This window comes from Indicator indicator, chromosome 35 (assembly GCF_027791375.1).
Source record: "Indicator indicator isolate 239-I01 chromosome 35, UM_Iind_1.1, whole genome shotgun sequence".
Classification (NCBI taxonomy): Eukaryota; Metazoa; Chordata; class Aves; order Piciformes; family Indicatoridae; genus Indicator; species Indicator indicator.
In genome coordinates, this window is record NC_072044.1 from 3,988,376 (window position 1) to 4,009,762 (window position 21,387).

A 21,387-nucleotide genomic window follows, 5' to 3' on the forward strand; every position below is an offset into this window, starting at 1 on the left:
CCACATGGAACACCTCCTGGTCTGCTCTGCAAATATGAACCACCCAAACCTCTCCCACCACATGGAACACCTCCTGGTCTGCTCTGCAAATATGAGCCACCCAAACCTCTCCCACCACATGGAACACCTCCTGGTCTGCTCTGCAAATATGAACCACCCAAACCTCTCCCACCACATGGAACACCTCCTGGTCTGCTCTGCAAATATGAACCACTCAAACCTCTCCCACCAGAGGGCTGCCAGATGAGTGCCTGCTCAAAGCACCACCCCTCCCCCCAGCAGGGACATACCTCCTTCTGGTGTGGGGAACTCTTTAACTTCACTTCGTGGCCCATCTCCTCTCCCGTTGGTTACAACCATCTCAAGCTTGTAGTTGCTGTAAGGGAACAGCCGGGACACTATGCCCCGGTTTCGGTCTCCAGGAAAACTCACATGCTGCCGTTTTTTGGAGACCCACAGGTTCTTCAGCAAACTACTCTCTCTCCAGAAATAGGCCTTCAAGAAACATGCATGGCAAATGAAGCTTTTTTTTTTTTTTTTTCCTTTTCTTTTCTTCTTTTTTTGCCTCCCCTCCCATGTAAATGCAATTGGGTGGGTTGTTTGGTTTGGAGGGTTTTGGGTTTTGTTTCATTAACAAAGCGCAGCAAAACAAAGAGCAAGCTCTGGGCTGCAGAAGGCTTTTTTTTTTGCTTTTTTTTTTTTTTTGTGGTTGTTGTTGTTTTAAAGCCATTAATGAAGCTCCACATCTCCCCAGCCAGCGAGGCAGGTCAGGGGTGTTACACGAGGAAGAAGCTCAGGATGAGGTTAAGTGAGTGCTAAGTGGAAGTCAAAGAGCAAAACCAATTAAGCTCAGGTTACAAAGAGCCATTCCCGGCTGCTGAGTGGTTCTCCCTTCCCATCCAGAATTAGGAGCGGGAAAGGTGGGAAACATCCAGGCACAAAGAAGAAGCCCGAGCTTGGCAAAGCCTCCCGTTCAAAGCCCTGAGTGGAAATCTTATTTCATGCAGAAATAAGCTTCATTCAAGAAAAGAGAGGAGAGAATGACAGAGGAGAGGGAGGGGGGGGGAAAGAAAAACCACCTCCAAACCTCATACAAGCAGTACCCAGGGAGCTCTCTGTATGCCCAGAGGATTATTGGATTTGAAATGGTATCATTGGTGGCAGGACACAGGCTTTGGGTAAGGGTTTCAGTGCTGACAGAAGGAGCTTTGGTCCTGGTTTTTGCTTGTTTTGAACAGAACCTGTCAAAACAGCAGCTCTTTTATCCAGAAGTATTAGTGTTCTACCTCAGGAGCAAAGGAACTAAGAGGATCCAATGCTGGCTTTAGTTGCTGGTGAGTACAAACGGTCAGGATTAGGCCTTGCAGGGCTTGCTGTTCGTTACAAGATGTTGTAGGTACTTTGGGGATGACACAAAAACTGTCTGAGGTCATTTCCCACCCCCTAGAGCCAGCCAGCCCCATGGGGGTGGGCAGCTCTGGGTTCAGGAGACAACTCACTGCATAGGTGAGCACCCAAACCCTTCTCTGGGTGCACAAGGACAGCCCCACCTGCTGTGTCTGAGCACCCCAGATCCTGTCAGGGAGGCACAGGAAAGGGCCAGCCCAGCACCAGGCCCTGGGAGAGCAACAAGAAATGTCCCCAGCCCCATCCAGGCATCACGGAGAGCAAACCAAAGCTCTTTGAGCCTTGTGCTCAGACACTTTTTGGTGCTTTCTGGTGCTGCTCCAAGAGCAGAGCTCAGCCCCTGTGGTCTGCAGAAGGGTCAGGAGGGCCAGAGGAGAGTTTTCTGTCATCCCCATCGCAGGCAGCTCCGTTGCTGGGGCCACCTTGGCTTGTGAGAAGGTTAGCTGGGTTAAGAGTGCCAAAGGGACTTGGGGTTTGCTCACTTTGTACTCCTTGAGCTGGCCCTGGATGGTGTCCAGGTGCACTCGTGTCCAGGTCAGAGCAATGGCAGTGCTGTTTAACACTCTGATCCTAACATCCGTGGGTGCAGCCTTGGGATCTGAGCAGCCAGGGATAAAGCAGAGTCTGTTAGGTACCCACTGGTACCCTGGAGGTCAGACAGACAGACAGACACCCCTCTGCCTGCTCCCATCGTGGTTTTCCCCTGGGCTGCTGCAGCCCTGTGCTGGCTCTGCCACCTGCTGTCTGCCAGCGAGGTTTGCATGGGGATAAGCAGCTCCTTTTCTCCATCCAACTCTTCCTCTCCATCCTAAATTCGATTCCTGAGGAGTTCCAGACTGGATAACACAAGGCAGCAGCCACAGCTTCCTGGCTGCCCTCTCTTGGGGTGAGCAGATCCTACAGCCATGCAACCACACTGAAGAGCATCACTTACCTCCAGCCCCCTCACCTTCTCCCTGCTGTCTGCATGCTTTAGAAGTTGACTATTGAGGTTTTGTTTAGCAATTCTTCCACAGGAAGAGGATCAGAGGCTTGGATGATATAGGCACAGAAAAATGATACCAGAATCCCAGCATGGTGGGGGTTGGAAAGGATCTCTGGAGATCAACCAGTCCAATCCCCACACCAGGACAGCCACAGCAGCTTGCCCAGGGTCACAGTGGCCAGGGAGGGTTGGAAGCTCTCCATAGAAAGAGACTCCACAACCTCTCTGGGCAGCCTGCTCCAGGCCTCCAGCACCCTCACACCAAAGAAGTTTCTCCTCCTGTTCAGATGGAACCTCCTGGGTTCCAGTTTGTGCCCCTTGCCCCTTGTGCTGTCCCTGGGCACCACTGACAAGAGCCCAGCCCCAGCCTTTTGTCCTCAGCTCTTGCTTCACCCTTTAGCTCTTGCTGAGCATTGCTCAGCTCCCCTCTGGGGCTGCTCTTCTGCAGGCTCTCAGCCCCAGGGCTCTCAGCCTTTGCTCCTCACAGAGCTGCTCCAGGCCCCTCAGCAGCTCTGCAGCCTCCCCTGGACTCTCTCCAGCAGTTCCCTGTCTCTCTTCAACTGGGGAGCCCTGAACTGGACACCACACTGCAGCTGTGACCTCACCATGGCAGAGTAGAGGAGAAAGAGAACCTCCCAAGCAGAACCTCCCACACAAGCTGATCACTGCACTTGTGTGACCAGGTGGAAAGTGTGGAGATAAGCAAAGAGGAGCCCAAGCTGAGGCTTAGTTGGTTGGGGCTTGGTCAGAGAGGCAGAAGAATCCAGTTCAGGATGAGCCAAGGTCCTTTTGGCCACTCATCTGAGAAGAACTTGGTGCTCTGCAGCTGTCAGGGGCAACAAACTGAGTGTGGTTTCACTGGATTACAGCCAGAGCTCATCTGAAGTGAAACCTGACTGTGTCCCACACCCAAGGTGGACCAAGGCATGAGCTGGGTCATGCAGCAGAGCCCAGAGGAACATCTAAGGGCCAAGCCTCTTTCTTTCCATCCCTGGAACTGGATTTTTGTGCCAAACCAAGCAGTGCTCTGAGCATGTCCCAGGTGCCACCCCAGCCCTCTGGGAGGTGCTGCCCTGAAGCACCTACTGCTGAGGCAGTACTCACAATCTTCCCCTGAGTAGCCAATGTAGGTGTCAGGCTCTGGTGCTCTCCCAAAGTCGTTCTCTGCCTGCACTTTGATCTCGTAGGGGACGTAGATCGGAGTGTTCCAGACCACATGCCTTGGGCTCTTCACTGTCTCATTGTACCAGCTCCCTCTGGGCTCTCTTCTCCTCCACCTCACAATGTACCTGAGGTTGGGCCCATAAGCTTGAGTTGCATTCAGAGGCTTCATGGGCCAAAATGGGGAAAAAAAAAAAAAAAAAAAAGAACATGAGAAGGAGAAAAAGAACAAAGGAAAAAAACACCAAAAAACTCCCCAAACTGACTGCATTCCTCTGCCATGGAGCTCCAAGAGGTTCTGTTCAGCAGCCTGGGTCTGGTTTGGTTCTCCAGGAGCAAATCTCAAAGCAGATCAATACTTTTGTTCCCAGAAAGAGAGAGAGAAACCTGGTCCTTGCCTCCCAGACCCAGTCCTTGCCTTGCCTCCCAGACCCAGTCCTTGCCTTGCCTCCCAGATCCAGTCCTTGCCTCCCCTCCCAGACCCAGTCCTTGCCTCCCAGACCCAGTCCTTGCCTTCCAGACCCAGTCCTTGCCTCCCAGACCCAGTCCTTGCCTTCCAGACCCAGTCCTTGCCTTGCCTCCCAGACCTAGTCCTTGCCTTGCCTCCCAGACCCAGTCCTTGCCTTGCCTCCCAGACCCAGTCCTTGCCTCCCAGACCCAGTCCTTGCCTCCCAGACCCAGTCCTTGCCTCCCAGACCCAGTCCTTGCCTTGCCTCCCAGACCCAGTCCTTGCCTTGCCTCCCAGACCCAGTCCTTGCCTCCCAGACCCAGTCCTTGCCTTGCCTCCCAGACCTAGTCCTTGCCTTCTAGACCCAGTCCTTGCCTTCCAGATCCAGTCCTTGCCTTCCAGATCCAGTCCTTGCCTTCTAGACCCAGTCCTTGCCTTCTAGACCCAGTCCTTGCCTTCTAGATCCAGTCCTTGCCTTCCAGACCCAGTCCTTGCCTTTCAGACCCAGTCCTTGCCTCCCAGATCCAGTCCTTGCCTCCCAGACCCAAGGCAGGACCAGGAGCTACATCCTTACATCCCAGTCCGTATTCCCACTGCAGTTTGTAGCCTCCTAACAGATGTTGGCTGGTTGGTGGATGACACCTGCTGGTCCATGAAGGGAAGCAAAAGCAGGTCTGCAAGCTCTGCAAACAGCCTCAGGATCAGACTTGGGAGCATCTTCCCTAACCTGGCTCTGTGATCCAGCTGCTTTTCTTTGGCTTAAGTAGCTGCAAATCGTTGTTTCTATCACAAACCTTCTCCTAGACACTAACAATAACCTCTCATGGGGGTGTATCTTCTGCTTTTCATCTCCTTTATGATCTTTAAGGTTCTATGGGGTTGTTCAGCCCAGAGAAGGCTCCAAGGAGACCTTAGAGCAGCCTTCCAGTACCTGAAGGAGGCTACAGGAAAGCTGGGGATGGACTTTTGACAAGGGTTGGGAGTGATAGGACAAGGGGAGAATGGATTTGGGCTGGAAGAAGGGGGATTGAGACTGGAGATCAGGAGGAAATTCTTTCCAGTGAGGCAGGGGAGACCCTGGAACAGGTTGCCCAGGGAGGTCATGGATGCCTCTTGCCTGGAGGTGTTCAAGGCCAGGCTGGATGAAGCCTTGAGCAACAGAGCCTAGTGGAAAGTGTTGCCAATGCCAACTGCCAATGCCAGGGGATGTTGGAACTGGATGATCTTCAAGGTCCCTTCCAATCCAAACCACTCTATGGATCTATGACCTAAAGTAAGGTTCTGTGGTCATCAAGGGTCTGTGGTCATCAAGGGTGTAGCATCCTGTGGGGGGCATCACACATTGCTAGAGACTTTTGAGTCCTCTAAACCTCAGCATCTGTGGCCACAATGGTCAGCTGCTGGCTGGCTCTCAAGCATCCAAGCAGAACTCACCGTCCAGGTTATCTCCATGTTGTTTTTTTGGGTCCCTGCCCCTTGGACTCCTGTTGGGTTGATTTCAGGACCTGAAATTCATAGTGGAAAAAACCAACCAACCAACCAAACCAAAACCAAACAAAAAAAGGAAAGACATAAAAGCAGTTTAGAGGGCTGACAAATGACCATCTGAGTGGTTAAAAAGCCCTTTCACTCTGCCAACCCCAGAGGACTTCTAAGACAAGAAGTTAATGGCCTGATTTTTCCAGAAGTTCTCATTCAGGTTAGTGGAACAGGAGCCTGACAACCAGGCCAAGTTATTTAGGAGACTCTTTTTTTTTTTTTTCCCTTCTTTTTTTTTTTCTTTCTTTTTTTTTTTTTTTCTCTCTCTTTTTTTTTTTTTCACTTTCATCCCAGAATGTCCTAAATCTTTGAAAGGCAACCATTGTGCTGGACCCTTTTGAAAGCTGAAAGAAGCAGCAGCAATGTCCGAAGCCAACACTAGATGCCAGCAGATAGCTCTGAAGGATCTGCAATGGGGAAATGAAGAAAGGAAGCAAAAAAACAAACCAACCCAAAAAAACCCCAAACCAACTACTGAGCTCCTTGAGAATTCCTCACAGGAGCTGCCCCAAGTGTTGTACAACCTACAAAGCACTGGGCACACAAAGGGGAGACCTGAGGCTCGGTGGTGAACTGGAGCCCACTTTCCTCCTCCATCAATCTGGGCTCCTGGCCAGCCCTAGCAGTGGACAAATGAATTAGCAAATTGGGAACAAAATGCCTTTTGCTTCTGGCCACTTTGCACTTGAGTCTCGTTTTCCAACAGGCTCCTGAGCTTCCTGTGGGCAGCAAGGATGAAAGACTTGCTCCTGAATGCTGCTCAGGAAGGTGAACCCAGGGCTTTCCCTCCACGGATTCTGCTGGAGTGACCTTTGCAGAAATCTTTTCTGCTGGAGTTTTGCTGCTCTGCAGAACCTCACTCATAGGCTTGGGGATAAGAAAATCACATCCCAGGACAGGACTGCATGGACCAGGTCATCCCCAGCCTGGGCCAACCTGGCTCTGTGATCATACTGTGGTATGGTTGGAAAACTAGAGCAGGGGAGATGGAGATTGGACATTAGGAAGAAGTTCTTTCCTAGGAGGGTGGTGAGAGGCTGGAATGTGTTGCTCAGGGAGGCTGTGGACTCCTCATCCCTGGAAAAATTTAAGCCCAGGATGGGTGAGGCTTTGAGCAACTTGGGAGAGTGGCAGGGAGGGGTTGGAACTGGAGATTGGACATTAGGAAGAAGTCCTTTCCTAGGAGGGTGGTGAGAGGCTGGAATGTGTTGCTCAGGGAGGCTGTGGACTCCTCATCCGTGGAAAAATTTAAGCCCAGGATGGGTGAGGCTTTGAGCAACTTGGGAGAGTTGGCAGGGAGGGGTTGGAACTAAATGGATGATCCCTTCCAACTCAAGCCATGCAATGATTCATACAGCAGGAGGAGAGAGTCCTGCACAGAGAGTGGTGGCCACATACTGCGGACCACCAAGGCCCCACGGGGAGAGGGAGTGGGCAGAGGGTACTCACGTGCCCCATTGGTCTGGTATCGCTCAGAGGGCACACTGGGCAGGCTGCTGCCCACATCATTCACTGCTATCACCCGAAACTGGTAGTTGACATAGGGAGAGAGGCTGAGGACAGCTGAGTTGACACTCCCAGGGTATCTGGAGTGGTTGTGCCACATGCCAGGCTGGAACCGGTCCTCCTCGAACTGCACGATGTAGTCTGGGGCAGAGGAGGCAGAGGTGAGCTGGAGGGCTGGGCTGGCAGGGAATGGCTTCCCCCCAGCATACAGAGGCCAGCAGGGGGGGCAGAGGGGCTGGTGGCTGACCTGTGATGGGGCTGTTGTTGTCGTCCCCAGGGATCCAGGTCAGCTTGACGCTCCTCTCGGCCAGGTCTGTCAGCTCCAAGTCACGAGGCCGGTCAGGGCGTTCTGTTGGTCCAGCAACAGCACAACTGAGCTTGGGGCTGGCCCAGCAGCTGGAAGCCCCAGTTCCCAGCACCTGGAAGCCCCAGTTCCCAGCACTTCTCCTGGCCACCTTAGCCTAGGCTCGTGAGAGGACACGAGGTCTCCAGCATGGGTCAGCTCTTGGTGGAGCAGGGCAAGGTTTCAATGCAAATGTGCCATGCCTTGAAACCCTTCCTGCTGCCTGCCCAGCTGCTGCTGTCTGCTGGGGAAAGCATCCCAGAGTGGCTTAGCAGGGAAATATTTGCTCTGACCACCAGCTACAGGCAGCTGTTTATAAAACAGATGCAAACAAACAGACTAGAAAGGACATGAAGTCAAACCAGGCACCTGTGAGAGCACACTTCTGGCTTCCTCAAGTGGTCACAACCCACCTGGTGGCACTGAACCAGCTCAGGCACATCCTGTGAGGAGCAGCTGAGGGAATTGGAGTGGTTTATTGTGAAGAAAAGGAGGCTGAGACCTTCTAACTCTCTACAACTCCCTGAAAGGAGGCTGGAGCCAGGTGGGACTTGGTCTCTTCTCCCAAGGAACAAGTGATAGGATGAGAGGAAATGGCCTCAGGTTGCAGCAGAGGAGGTTTAGGTTGGACATTAGAAGAAATTTCTCTACCGAAGGGGTTCTTAAACAGGCTGTCCAGGGAGGGGAATTGAATCCCCATCCCTGGAGGGGTTTCAGAGCCACAGAGATGTGGTGCTGAGGGCCATGGTTTAGCAGCAGCCTTGGCAGAGTTAGGGAATGGTTGGACTGGATGAGCTGAAAGGTCTTTTCCACCCAAAGCTATGTGACAACTCTGCACCAGCAGTAAGAAAATCTTTCTAGGGAAAGGTCAAGAGCTTCAGTGTGATTTTTTTTCCCCCCTCCCATCAGGGCTCACAATTTCCAGGTCCAGGTAAAGTGATTCTTGCACTCAGGAACTGGCACTGTGGCACTGGCAACTGATGTGGCACAAACCTTTCCACCCACAGCCATCTGGATAGGTTTTGCAAGGACAACCTGGGCAGGACTTGGAAGCAGCAGCAGCTGCTCCCAGCTTTTTGGTTTGTGTTGTTTTGTTTTTCCAGCTGCTGCACCCAGATTTTTCTCTTGCTGTTATTGGCCAGGCAAAAAAAAAAAAAAAAAAACAACAAACCAAAACAAAACAAACAAAAAGAAAAGGTACCCAAGAAAAGAAACCAAATGAATTAGTGTTGATTACCTTTGGGTAAGTCTCTCAAACGGTTAGCAGGGACAGCTGCAAGGTAAGACATTGGTTGTTATCAGGGTTAGTTGAGTCATGAAGCTTGGATGGGCACAGGAGCACCTGGCAGATATCAAGTTACACCCAGGGTTGCAGACTGCTGAAGATCTGCTCCTCCCTGGGGCCCAGGGTTGGTGCATCCAACCCCCTGAGACCTCCAGGCGTGTGCTGCACACCTTTAGTCATCCTCCTAACACACAGCCAAGGGGAAACATCAGCCTGCTAGAGAGTTAATGAGCTGTCAGGGGGAAAGGAAGGGAAAAATCAATCAAGCTCACTCAAATCATTAGGGAGGACAGGATTCAGCCTGCACTCTGGGTTTTTAGGGTGCTGTGGGGCTGTGGCAGCAGCACTGGCAGGTTGGGGCTCTCCCATCAATGCAGATCCAAGCTGGCCAAGAGCAGGGATTGATAAAATCTTGGGGGCTGCATAAATAGGAGTGGGGAATGGGCTTGGGTTTGTCAAACCCTGTCCTGAAAAGGGACCCTGCAAGGTTAGGAGAGGCTCATCCAGCCCTGGCTTTCCAGCACCCTGACATTCAGTTAAATTCCCTTGCAAATTTCAGGCTGTTCTCCCAAGGCTTCCAGACTCACACTGGGATATTTTTAGCTGTGTGTAATAACTCCTCTCTTTCTTTTTTTTTTTTTTCTTTTCTTGACTTTTTTTTTTTTTTTTAATCACTCCCTTGTCTCAAATGGAAGTTTTCTTGGGCTCCAGTTCAATGTCTGAGTCTGACATTAGGCAGCTTGTCCTTGCCGAGTCCTGCAGCCTCGGAACAATTGCTCTGCCAGCATCTCCCTCAGCATCTCTGCTTCAGAGGACAATGAGCACAGCTCACCCTTCCTGCCTGACCTTCAAAGTCAGGCTGGGGGATTAAAAAGGAAGCTCTCAGGTGTATGGCAGGGATGGTGCAGGGCAGCTGTACCTAGCACAGTGAGGTAGGCTTTGGCTGAGTCCTTGTCCAGCTCCGTGCTCGCCACGCAGGTGTAATCCCCTTGGTCCTTTTCAGCCACCCCAAATATTGTCAGGCCATCATCTTCCTTCTTCATCCTTAAAAGGGATGAAGAAGATAAGCACACAACTGTGCTAAGCACACAGCTGTGCCTAAGCACATTAGGCAGCAGGGCTGAGGGCTAAATACATCCAAAGAAAGACATTGAGAAATGTCCAGGCACAGGATAAGGCTGAAGAAAGACATTGAGAAAACTCCTAAAGAAAGACATCTTAAAGGAGGACATTGAGAAGCTGGAGTGGGTCCAGAGAAGGGCAACAAAGATGGGGAAAGGTCTGGAGAACAGGGCTGGGGAGGAGCAGCTGAGGGAGCTGGGGGTGTTGAGTCTGGAGAAGAGGAGGCTGAGGGAGACCTCATTGCTCTCTGCAGCTTCCTGAGAGGAGGCTGGAGCCAGGTGGGGATTGGGCTCTGCTCCCTAGAATCAGGTGATAGAAGGAGAGGAAATGGCCTGGAATAGTGCCAGGGGAGGTTAGGTTGGAGATGAGAAAAAATTTCTTTGCTGCAAGAGTGGTCAGGGACTGGAGGAGGCTGCCCAGGGAGGTGGTGGAGTCCCCATCCCTGGAGGGGTTCAAGAAACCTGTGGCCATGGCACTTGGGGCCAGGGTTTAGTGGCCAATGGTGGGATTGGGTGGATGGTTGGACTTGACCTTAGAGGTCTTTTACCAACAGGAAAAAAAATTCTGTGATTCTATAAAAGCCCAGACAAAGCAGGGGTACAGCTCTGGTCTGGAGACTCTCAGCTAAGGATGTGCTGAGTTATTCTTGGAACCCTCATTTCCTAAGAAATCAGTGAATGTGCTCTGCTGTGTGTCTGGAATAATCACACTTTCAGGGAAGCTGTCTGACCTCTGCCTGGCTCATGTCCTGTGATCAGATCTCACTTCATGAGGAGGGAGTCAGCAAGGGAAAGGAAATTGCAGCAGATAAACATTCATTTGGAAGCAGCTTGTTATTAACAGAGAGGACTTATCAAGATGTCCTAAACCATCTGTAAATAAAACCTCCAGTCCAAGGCTTGGTTTCCTGAGAACTCCCTCTGAGTTGCTTGGCAGGGACTGGTGGAAGGAGCTAAGGACACATCAAGAACATCAAATGTGGCTGGGACGGGGACTTGACGTTTATCCACAATTATCCCTGGTGACTCCTGAAACCTTCCTAGGAGGGATGGAGAGAGCCAGGAGAGCACACCCCACACAGACCTGTTCCCAAGGTACAGGGGGGCCTCATCCTTCAGCCAGGTGACTGTGAGCTTCAGCGTGGGGTCGTGCTTCACCCGGCAGTGGAGGCGAGGCATGGAGCCTCTCTTCACCACCTGATCTTCTGGGCCTCTCACAATCCTGGTTGGGTCTGCACAAAGACAGCAAAGGAAGTGTTGGCCACTAAACTTGGCTCTAGTCAGACCCCACCTCAGTCCTGCCTCCAGTTCTGGTGTCCCCAGCATGAGGACATAGAGCTGCTGGAGTCCTGAGGTGGCCACAAAGATGATCCAAGGGCTGGAGCAGCTCTGCTGTGAGGATAGGTTGAGGGAGCTGGGGGTGTGCAGCCTGGAGAAGATTCCAGGGGACCTCAGAGCTGCCTTCCAACAGCTGAAGGGATCCTACAGGAAGGCTGCAGAGAGACTTTTCATGAGGGTTTCTAGAGACAAGACAAGGGGGAATGGTTTGGAGCTGAGGCAGAGCAGGGTTAGACTGGAGCTGAGGAAGAAGTTCTTCAGCAGGAGGGTGGTGAGACTCTGGCACAGGCTGCCCAGGGAGGCTGTGGATGTCCCCTCCCTGGGGGTGTTCAGGGCCAGGTTGGATGAGACCTGAGTCTAGCTGAGAGGTGTCCCTGCTCATGGTGGGGAGGTTGGAGCAGGTAACCTCTAAAGTCCCTTCCAACCAAGCCACTCTAGGACTCTATGAATGTGGTGGTCATAGCTCAGGAGCTCAATGAAGAGCAGCCTTACTTGGGAAGGACTCCCACAGGTGTCACTGTCTGTCCAGCTTGCTGTAGGGAACTGTCTCTGACACTGAAGCTCTCAGCTAAATGAATTTAACAAGCCTGACCCATGCCAATCTCCCCAGCCTTGTGTCAGCAACCAGTTCTGCTGAACAAGGAAAGCCCCACAGGAAACTTTGACTTGGAAGATGTTTTATTGCCATCAGTTAACCCTGAGGAGTGCTTTGTGCTCCTTTTTGCATTGCTAATGGCACCTCACAGCCCAGTACCCACCCCAAGCCCTTCTGCAGCTTCAGTGCATCCACAGCCTTGGCTTTTCCCAGCATTAAAAGGGAATTTCTGTCATGGCCAGGGAGGTGCTGGAGTCACCATCCCTGGAGGTGTTCAAAAACTGGGGACGTGGTTCAGTGGCCATGGTGGTGTTGGGCTGATGGCTGAACTTGATCTGAGAGGTTTTTTTTCCAACCTTGATGACTCTCTGCTTTCCTGGATTCCAGCTCCCCATGACACGGCTCCTGCCCTGCTGGCAGGCTGCTGGAACCCACAACCAACCCTCCCTTAACATTCTTATTTCTGCTACCTTTCAGAACAAGAGGACACAGTCCCAAGCTGTGCCAGGGGAGGACTAGGCTGGGTGTGAGGAGGAAGTTCTTCACAGAGAGGGTGATTGCCCATGGGAGTGTGCTCCCCAGGGAGGTGGTGGAGTCCCCATCACTGGAGATGTTCAAGAGAAGGCTGAATGAGGCACTTAGTGCCATGGTCTGGTTGATTGGATAGGGCTGGGTGATAGGTTGGACTGGACAATCTTGGAGGCCTCTTCCAACCTGGTTGATTCTATGATTCTATGAAGATCCCTCAGACCATTTGGACCCTTTGTGCCCCTACCTTTGACCTCCAGGCGAACCTGGGCCTCTGCTTTGCCCAGGATGTTGGTGGCCACACAGGTGTAGATGCCCTGGTCCTCCTTCCGAGCCATGCTCATCTCCAGGCTGCCATTCTCATGTGCTTTGTAGTTTCCTCCATCCAGTGTGTTCCCCTGGCCGTTCTTAAACCTCACAACACCACAGAGTGCTACTGTAAGGGAGGAAAGAGCAGCAAAGCTCTCCCTTCCCACCCCTCTGGCCTGGCAGAGGACCTGCTTGCAGCTCTTACCATCTCAAGGTGGGGATTGGAGAGCCAAAGAAGGGGCAGTCCAGGAGGGTCCTGTTGTTCTGGATCACCCTGATGAGCTGATTGCGGGGGGCCAGGATCCGTGGGGGCACATCTGCAAGCAGCAAACACCACAGGCAGTGAGACAGAAACCAGGGTCCAGACCACTGCTCCCCTTCCAGGCTTCTTATCCATGCTCCCTTCTCTTTTATTAACTCTTCTCTGGAAGGCTTTTTCCACGCCCAGGGAGGTGCTGGAGTCCCCATCCCTGGAGGTCTTCAGAACAAGTGTGGCCATGGCACCTGGGGCTGTGGTTTGGGGGCAGTGGTGGTGCTGGGCTGATGGTTGGACCTGAGGATCTTAGAGAGCTTTCCCAACCCTAATGATTCTGTGATTCCATAAAATCATGGAAGAGACCTCAGAGATATCTCCCCCAACCTCCCCACCATGGGCAGGGACACCTCTCAGCCAGACTCAGCTGCTCAAAGCTTCATCCAGCCTGGCCTTGAACAGCCCCAGGGAGGAGGCAGCCACAGCCTCCCTGGACAGCCTGTGCCAGAGTCTCACCACAACCTCTCCTTCCCTGTCCAGCTGCTCTACATGACTCAGCTTACATCTCAGTGTCCTTGCTCAGCCTTGCCTGGCTTTGCAGAACCTGGGCAATGAAATTCTCCTCCTGGCTGCAGAGGTCACAAACCTTTAGGCATTGAGCCTCAGAGTAACTGACAGCAAAGAGGGAAGCCAACAGAGAAGTTCTACAGGAAAGAGCCATGAGGATGATTAGGGGACTTGAGCACCTCCCCTATGGAGAGAGACTGAGAGCCCTGGGGCTGTTTAGTCTGGAGAAGACAAAGCTGAGAGGGGATCTGATCAATATCTGAGGGGTGGGGGACAAGTGGAGGGGGGGCAAATCTCTTTTCAGTGGTGCACAGTAACAAGACAAGAAACAACAGGCACAAGCTGGAACACGGAAGGTTTCACCTCCACATGAGGAGAAACTTCTTTACAGTTAGGGTGAGAGAGCCCTGGAACAGGCTGCCCAGGGAGGTTGTGGAGCCTCCTCCTTCTCTGGACACATTCAAAACCCACCTGGATGCATTCCTGTGTGGACTGCCCTAGGTGGCCCTTTTTCAGCAGGGGGGTTGGACTGGGTGATCTCTGGAGGTCCCTTCAGACCTCTAACGTGCTGTGATGCTGTGATACTGTGCTAAAGCTTGGCTGGAGGATGACACCAAGCTGTGTGGTGCAGCAGACAGGCTGGAGGGAAGGGATCCATCCAGAGGGACCTTGACAGGCTGGAGAGGTGGGCACAAGCCAACCTCAGGAGGTTCAACAAGACCAAGTGCAGGGTCCTGCAGTCCTGCAGCTGGGTCAAGGCAATCCCAAGCACAAATGCAGGCTGGGCAGGGACTGGCTGGAGAGCAGCCCTGAGGAGAGGGACTTGGGGGTGCTGGTGGATGAGAAGCTCACCAGGAGCTGTCAGTGAGCACTTGCAGCCCAGAGAGCCAAGCAGAGCCTGGGCTGCATCTGGAGAAATGTGGCCAGCAGGGCAAGGGAGGTGATTCTCCCTCTCTACTCAGCTCTGGTGAGACCCCACCTGGAGTACTGCATCCAGTTCTGGAGCCTCTATTACAAGAGGGATATGGAGGTGCTGGAAGGTGTCCAGAGAAGGGCCATGAGGATGAGCAGAGGGCTGGAGCACCTCTCCTATGAGGACAGACTGAGAGAGTTGGGGCTGTTCAGTCTGGAGAAGAGAAGGCTCTGAGGTGACCTTCTTGTGGCCTTCAGTATCTGAAGGGGGCTCCAAGAAAGCTGGAGAGGGACTGTTTAGGATCTCAGGTAGTGACAGGACTGGGGGGAATGGAATAAAGCTGGAAGTGGGGAGATTGAGCCTGAATGTGAGGAAGAAGTTCTTCCCCATGAGAGTGGTGAGAGCCTGGAATGGGTTGCCCAGGGAGGTGGTTGAGGCTCCATCCCTGGAGGTGTTTCAGGCCAGGCTGGATGAGGCTCTGGCCAGCCTGATGTAGTGTGAGGTGTCCCTGGGCATGGCAGGGGGTTGGAACTGGATGATCCTTGGTGGTCCCTTCCAACCCTGAGTGGTTCTATGATTCTGTGCTTGTGTGTCCCTCCAGAGGCACTCACCCAGCACGCTGACAAAGGCGTTGGCCAGGAGGTAGCCGTGCTCGTTGGAGGCGTTGCACTGGTACACGGCGCTGCTGCCGATCTGCGTGTCGCGGAACACGATGGTGTCCCCAGCCACCTCCCGGCTGGGGTTGGGGGGAGAAGCTTCAGAAAGAGAGAGACAGACAGAGAGGACTCATTAGATCTGCAATGAAAATCCACCAGACTCTCACTGCTCACCTCCCTGTCTCAGCCCAGGCAGGAATGGACAATGGGATGTGGCTTCCTCAGCCTGCAGAGAGGAAGCAGCTTGTGTGGAAGGTTCTCCTGCCCCTCTGCTCTGCTCTGCCCTAGTCCACAGCTGGAGTACTGGGTCCAGTTCTGGGCTTCCCAGTTGAAGAGAGACAGGGAAATACTGGAGAGAGTCCAGCAGAAGTTACAAAGCTTCTGAGGGGCCTGGAACAGCTCTGTGAGGAGCAAAGGCTGAGAGCCCTGGGGCTGAGAGCCTGGAGGAGAGCAGCCCCAGAGGGGAGCTGAGCAATGCTCAGCAAGAGATAAAGGGTGGGGGGCAAGAGGCTGGGGCCAGACTCTTGTCAGTGGTGCCCAGGGACAGGACAAGGGGCAGTGGGCACAAACTGGCACCCAGGAGGTTCCATCTGAACTTTGGTGTGAGGGTGCTGGAGCACTGCAGCAGGCTGCCCAGAGAGGTTGTGGAGTCTCTCACAGAGCTTCCAACACCCCCCCTCAGCCATTGTGCTCCTGGGCAAGCTGCTCTGTGTGCCCTTGCTTTAGCAGGGGACTTGGTCACCCTCCTCACACTCCAACTCTCCTACCTTGAGCCACAAAAAGCATTCCTCATCCCCAGAGATGATGATGATGATCCCCAGAGGTCCCTTCCAACCCCACCATGCTGGGATTCTGGGATTCTGAGGTTCAGCTGGCCTTGTCCCAGAGGTGTAGGTGGTTCATGTGTGATGTTGTTCCTCACACATCCCTCTCAGCAAGGTGTCAGGCACCTCAGCAGCACCTCTGGCTCTCCTGGTCAGCCCCAAAACCCTTGGCTAGATGCTTTATAAAGGAGGTGCAAGATTCTTACTCACCTTCTATGGGCTCACCATTCACCAGCCACTGTATGGAAGGCTTGGGGTTCCCATTGGCTCGACACACCAGCCTGCCATCCTCCCCAGGGGCCAGAATCAGGTTTTGGGGTTCATCCAACCAGTATGGAGCAGCTGTAAAGGTACACCAATGCACCAGTTGCAAACACAGCAGCATGGCCTCATCCATCCCCTCTCCACTGCTCCCTCCTGAGCTAAGACAATGAAAACACTGGGGGCTGGACTAGATGACCTTCAAAGGTCCCTTCCAACCCAAACCATTCTAGGGAACACCATCCTGATCTAGTGTGAGGTGTCCCTGCCCGTGGCAGGGGGGTTGGAAATAGGTGATCCTTGAGGTCCCTTCCAACCCTAACAATTCTGTGATTCTACAGAGCTACAGTCCAGTGTCTGAAGGGGCCCCACAGAAAGGCTGGGAAGGGCTCTTTAGAAGGGCTTGGAGTGATAGGATGAGGGAAAATGGCTTGAAACCAGAGCAGGAGAGATTTAGGTTGGACATCAGGAGGAAGTTCTGCACAGTGAGGGTGGTGAAACACTGGAGCAGGCTGCCCAGGGATGTGGTTGAGGCTCCATCCCTGCAGACATTCAAGGTTAGGCTGGATGTGGCCCTGGGCAGCCTGCTCTCCTTGGAGATGTCTCTGCTGACTGCAGGGGGGTTGAACAAGATGCCCTTTGAGGGTCCCTCCCAACCCAGTGCAATCTGTGAATCCTCTCTGGTGGGCTTCCCTGGGGTGGGGGTGGGGCAGCAAGGGTGGCAAGTCCTCCTCCCCTGCTCTTTGGCCACACAAACCCAGGGCCACCAGGGCAGCTCTGCTGAGGTCACCTCACACCTCAGCTTGGACAGGAGGCAAGTCTGGCTGTGCAGAGCCTAGAGACACAGCCCTCCTCCAGATGCCCCAGGGCAGAGCAGCCCCTGCTGCCAGGGTCATGCCCTCAGCTCCTGGCAGGGGAGGCTGTGATGGCTTGAAACTGTCTTTTTAATTTTTCCTGGCAAAGTTCAAGCAGAGAAAGTGAAAGAGTGTAAATAAGTCACTGTTGGGTGTAAGAAAGCAAAACACTGATTGTTCTAAACACTTCCATTGGATAGATAGAAATGTTTAAGAACTATTACCCAAAACAAAGTAGGGCACTCTGCAGTCAGGGCAGTTGCTGGGCTGTCTGGCTGCTGTTTTTTTCTTCTCTTCTGGCTGAGGATAACACACACTGACCTTGGCAGCTAAGTTAACAACTTCACTGCTTTACCTAACTCTGCTTTCTGCCAGGGGGGTCTGGAGAGGAAGCCCCTGGGAGAGAGAGGCCCCTTGGGAGAGGTCCCTTTGGGGGGAAGCAAAGGGAGCTTGGTTGTATTTCTCAGTTGATTGTATCTATTTGCAAATGCTGTGAATTTTGTCTACTTGTGCATATTCATTGCATTTCATCAGAGATTGTAGATTCTGCTTGCAAACACAGCTTGCATTTGCTTCCAGACTGAGCCAGCCTGGTTGTTGTGGGTGTGGGGAGGGGATTTCAGCTGACACTGACACAGAGGCAGAAGAAGGAAGGCAGAGGTGACCTACCCTTCACTCTCACCGAGATGGTGTGGCGGATGCTGCCCATCTTGTTGGAGGCCAGGCAGAAATACTCCCCAGAGTCTTCCTCAGACACGTTGGAGATGCGAAGAGCCTTGTTGAAGTTCTCCAGCTTGGTTTTGCCTGCTGGGAGCTCCCCTCCTTTCTTGTACCACATGATGTCTGGTGCTGGGCTAAGGAGAAGGGGAGGAGGTCAGTGCTGGGTTTGCAAGACCAAACTAAAAGGAGTCCTAAGAAGGAAAAAAAAAATCCCAAACTGATGGTCATAGAATCAATAGAATCAAGAAGGTTGGAAGAGACCTCAAAGATCATCAAGTCCAACCTGTCACCCTACACCTCATGACTATCTAAACCATGGCACCAAGTGCCACGTCCAATCCCCCCTTGAACACCTCCAAAGGTGGTGGTCCTGGCACTTGGATCAATCCTTCTCCATGACTCTGAGTGGTTCCAGCTGCTGGGCCACTCTCCTTCCTCCCACAGCCTCTAAACCAGGACCTTGAGCATCACCAGCTGATGAGGAGCAGGGTCCATCTCCACATCTCATCCTTGGGGATGCAGATTGCACGCCTGGCAGCACTGCTGGGAGTGCAGCCACAAGCCCAGGGATGCTTTTGTCCACACATGGACCACAAATGTCCACCTCCAGAGGTTGTAACGCATGGTGAGGAGCACCCAGGAGGTTCACAAACCACAAATGTCCACCCCCAGAGTTTGTAATCTGTGGTGAGGAGCACCCAGGAGGTTCACAAACCACAAATATCCACCCCCAGAGTTTGTAATCTGTGGTGAGGAGCACCCAGGAGGTTCACAAATAGCTCTAGGGACAAACCAGGCAGCAAGAATCTGCTCTGAGCAGGGCTGCAAAACTCATCTCTCCTGTTTGCTCCACACTCTTGGGCTTCAGGTAGGTGATGATGGGTGATCCACAGCAGTTAAAAGGAAGGGAATGATCCTTTTTCCTAGGCAGAGGTACTTCCAGTGGTGATTCAGCACCCTGGGGACCACCCCCTCCCCATCTCCAGCAGCTGGGACGTGGTACATACACTCCTGAAGCAATGCACTCCAGCAAGAGGTCCACCCCTCTGAGCACCATCTGGCTGCTTGAGGTCCCGTAGGGAAACATGAAGCTGGGAGTGGTCTCTGAGATCCCTCGGGCTGAAATCAGCAGGAGAGAAAACAAACAAAAAAACAAAACAGAAAAAGTGCTTTTAAACTCTCCTTTGCTGCAGCACAGGCAGGGCCAGATGTGCACAGTGGGGGTTGGGGTTGGTTTTTTTTTTCAGGGGTGGGGAAGGGAGCTGTCAAATTCCTGACTAAGCTTGGACTGCTGACCTCACCCAGAAATGGACCTGAAAAGTAGAGATTTTTTTTTTTTTTGAGGTTGTTTGGCAGACAGGGAGGTGAAGAAGCAGCAGATGGGTGGAAGGAGCTGAGCCAGGGGGATGCTTCCTGATGCCACAGCATCAGCTCCCCCCAGGACAGCATCTTTCCTGCCCAGCCCTGCCCCTGGCAGGAAGAGATGGGCTGAGATCAGGTGAGACATGGAAATATTGATGGACAGAACATGCAGTGAGGGACAAAAGGGACAAATGGGCACAGGAAGGGTTTGCTTGGACGACTGAGCTGCTTTGCCACAGAGAGCTCCAAAATATGGAGGATCCCAGAGCTGCCTGGGGCTGTGAGCAGCACCAAGGAGGTTTCCCATCCTTCCTGGGAGGACAGTGTCCTTTGGAGAGGAACAACTCAGCCACCAAGATGACAAAGTTCAGGACTGGACAGGACAGTTCAAGAGGAGAAACCAGGGGGAGACACAGGACAACTCTCTAGGCACACACAGCAAAGGTCTCTACATAGAGGGGGGTGAAAGGATGATTAGTGGAATAAATTCCATTGATAAGTGGAATTCATTAAACTAGACCTCAATCAATGAGGACAAACCAGGACGAGATGGGCTTGAAAGCAGCAGCAGCAGAGATGGAGGTTATGAGATTAGGAAAGAGGACAGAATGGGGCCAGGGTTGGCACAGGGTCACTACAGATACTGGATCCGTAGAGGGAACCCACCCTGGTGGGGTTTTGGGGGGCAGACCAAGCCCCAAAAGCTTTGTTTGCTCCGCAGGAGCAGGAGGCAGTGGCACAGGGCTCTTGGAGATGCCATGGGCTCGTTGGGAAGCCTCCACCTGAGCTCTGGTAGGGAAAAAGGGGCTGGGAAGAAGGATAGGAAGGAGATCAGAGGCTGTCCATGGAACAGCAGGGAAAGCCTGGGGAAACTCTCTCCCTGGGGAGAAGAGCCCAGCCCCAGGAGTTAACCCAGGCCCCTGAAGCAACTCCACAGCTGGAGCATGGCCACACACCCCCCACCCCCAGCCCCCACTCCCACAGACACCACTCCATGCATGCTGGGCATGGGTTAGTCAATTATTTGATTAATGGATTACCAGGGCAGGCAAATCTTGACCTCATCCTGAAGGCTCAGTTCTCCACAGGCTGCTTGCCCACCTCTGGAGAGGACCCAGCCCCTGGTGAGAGCCCTCAGCCCATGCTGGGGCTCTGCTGGGTTGGGTTTCAAACCAATATTGATCAGCAGCTCTGGGCAGTCTCGTGAGCTCCTCTCTTCTCATGGGATTAGGAGCAGGGGGAGATTGTTTTGGAAGCCAATATTGGCTTTTATTAGCCCCTGCTGGCTAATAGCAGGCTGCAGTTCACTCCCTCAAAGAACCTTTTTACTCAGGGGTGTAAGAAGGAGAGAGAAGCAGCAGTGCAAGCCAAAGTTTACCAGCCATAGATTAATGATGACAATTAAAAAGGAAGGGAGAGGAATTAGTAACCTACCCACTTGTTCAACAACCCAACAACAACACTGAAGAGCTGAAAACCTTTTTTTTTTTTCTTTTGGTTTCCTTTTTTTTTGCCTTAGCACAGCACAGCACTCCTGATAAATATTTTGCTATTTATAACAGGGAGGGAACAGAAATTCTCTCAAGGCAGAGGTGCTGCTCCAGCAGCTCCAGCTGGAAGCTGTGAGCCCTCCAAGTGTCTTACTCATCCCTTTGGAGGGAACAGAGCTGGAAAGATAAATCCCATGGCTATTTATTCCTGCTCAGAAATAGCCTCTGCTTCCAAGGTAGTGCTGCTCTTGTCCCAGCCTTCATGAAACTGGAGCTGGTCAGCTGTGACCAAGGTTACCCAAGAGCCAACCACCCCTCCACCCCAGGCCTGATCTCCTGGCATTCCCAACTGCTCTTCCTCCTGAAGGGCAGCAATGGGAACATGGATAACCAGACACATCCCATCTGTCCACCTCCTGCACAGCCTTAAAACATCCTCCCAGGGTTGCCAAAAGAAAAACAAAGGAAAGAAAAGGGGGAAAAGAAAACCCCAAACCACCACAGACACCCAGACTTTCATTTCTGTTTAAAGAAAGGTGAGAAACTTCTGCTGTTAAAAGCCCAAATTAATCCTTCCAGATTAATTGAGACCATTTCTCCTTCATAACTCTAGACAGCTTGCCAGGGCAAGGAAGCTTTGCAGGGAGGAGATCATAGGATGATGGAATTATTTGGATTGCAAAAAACACCTCCAAGGTCATCAGAGTCCAAGCATCAACCCAACCCCACCACAGCCACTAAACCATGTCCCAAACTGCCACGGCCACAGATTTTTTTGTACCCTTCCAGGGTACCTCCCTGGGCAGCCTGATTCAAATCCTGACCACTCTTGCAGTGAAGTTCTCAGCACTTCTCTGCAGCTGGGTAGGAGAAGAGGTTTTTGGTTGTTTTTTTTTTTTTCACCAGTTCATTAAGAAATTGC

General features: G+C 52.6%; 1 protein-coding gene across 9 annotated transcripts in view; it reads right to left on the reverse strand.

Moving 5' to 3' along the window:
- The window catches only part of NFASC (neurofascin), a 66,611-nt gene that overhangs the window by 35,647 nt on the left and 9,577 nt on the right, over nt 1-21,387 (reverse strand). For 4 of the 9 annotated variants that reach the window (XM_054395747.1, XM_054395748.1, XM_054395745.1 and 1 more), the window contains exons 7-19: nt 18,621-18,732; nt 17,563-17,747; nt 15,989-16,120; nt 14,910-15,053; nt 12,771-12,882; nt 12,504-12,670; nt 10,880-11,027; nt 9,594-9,718; nt 8,627-8,662; nt 7,294-7,395; nt 6,990-7,187; nt 5,436-5,506; nt 3,497-3,719 (exon numbers count right to left, since the gene is read on the reverse strand). In XM_054395747.1, the coding sequence (XP_054251722.1) occupies nt 3,497-3,719; nt 5,436-5,506; nt 6,990-7,187; nt 7,294-7,395; nt 8,627-8,662; nt 9,594-9,718; nt 10,880-11,027; nt 12,504-12,670; nt 12,771-12,882; nt 14,910-15,053; nt 15,989-16,120; nt 17,563-17,747; nt 18,621-18,732 (1,755 nt within the window). Of the gene's footprint in view, nt 1-290; nt 496-1,889; nt 2,006-3,496; nt 3,720-5,435; nt 5,507-6,989; nt 7,188-7,293; nt 7,396-8,626; nt 8,663-9,593; nt 9,719-10,879; nt 11,028-12,503; nt 12,671-12,770; nt 12,883-14,909; nt 15,054-15,988; nt 16,121-17,562; nt 17,748-18,620; nt 18,733-21,387 lie in introns of all 9 variants that reach the window. The other 5 variants (XM_054395743.1, XM_054395744.1, XM_054395750.1 and 2 more) reach the window with 3 other exon arrangements.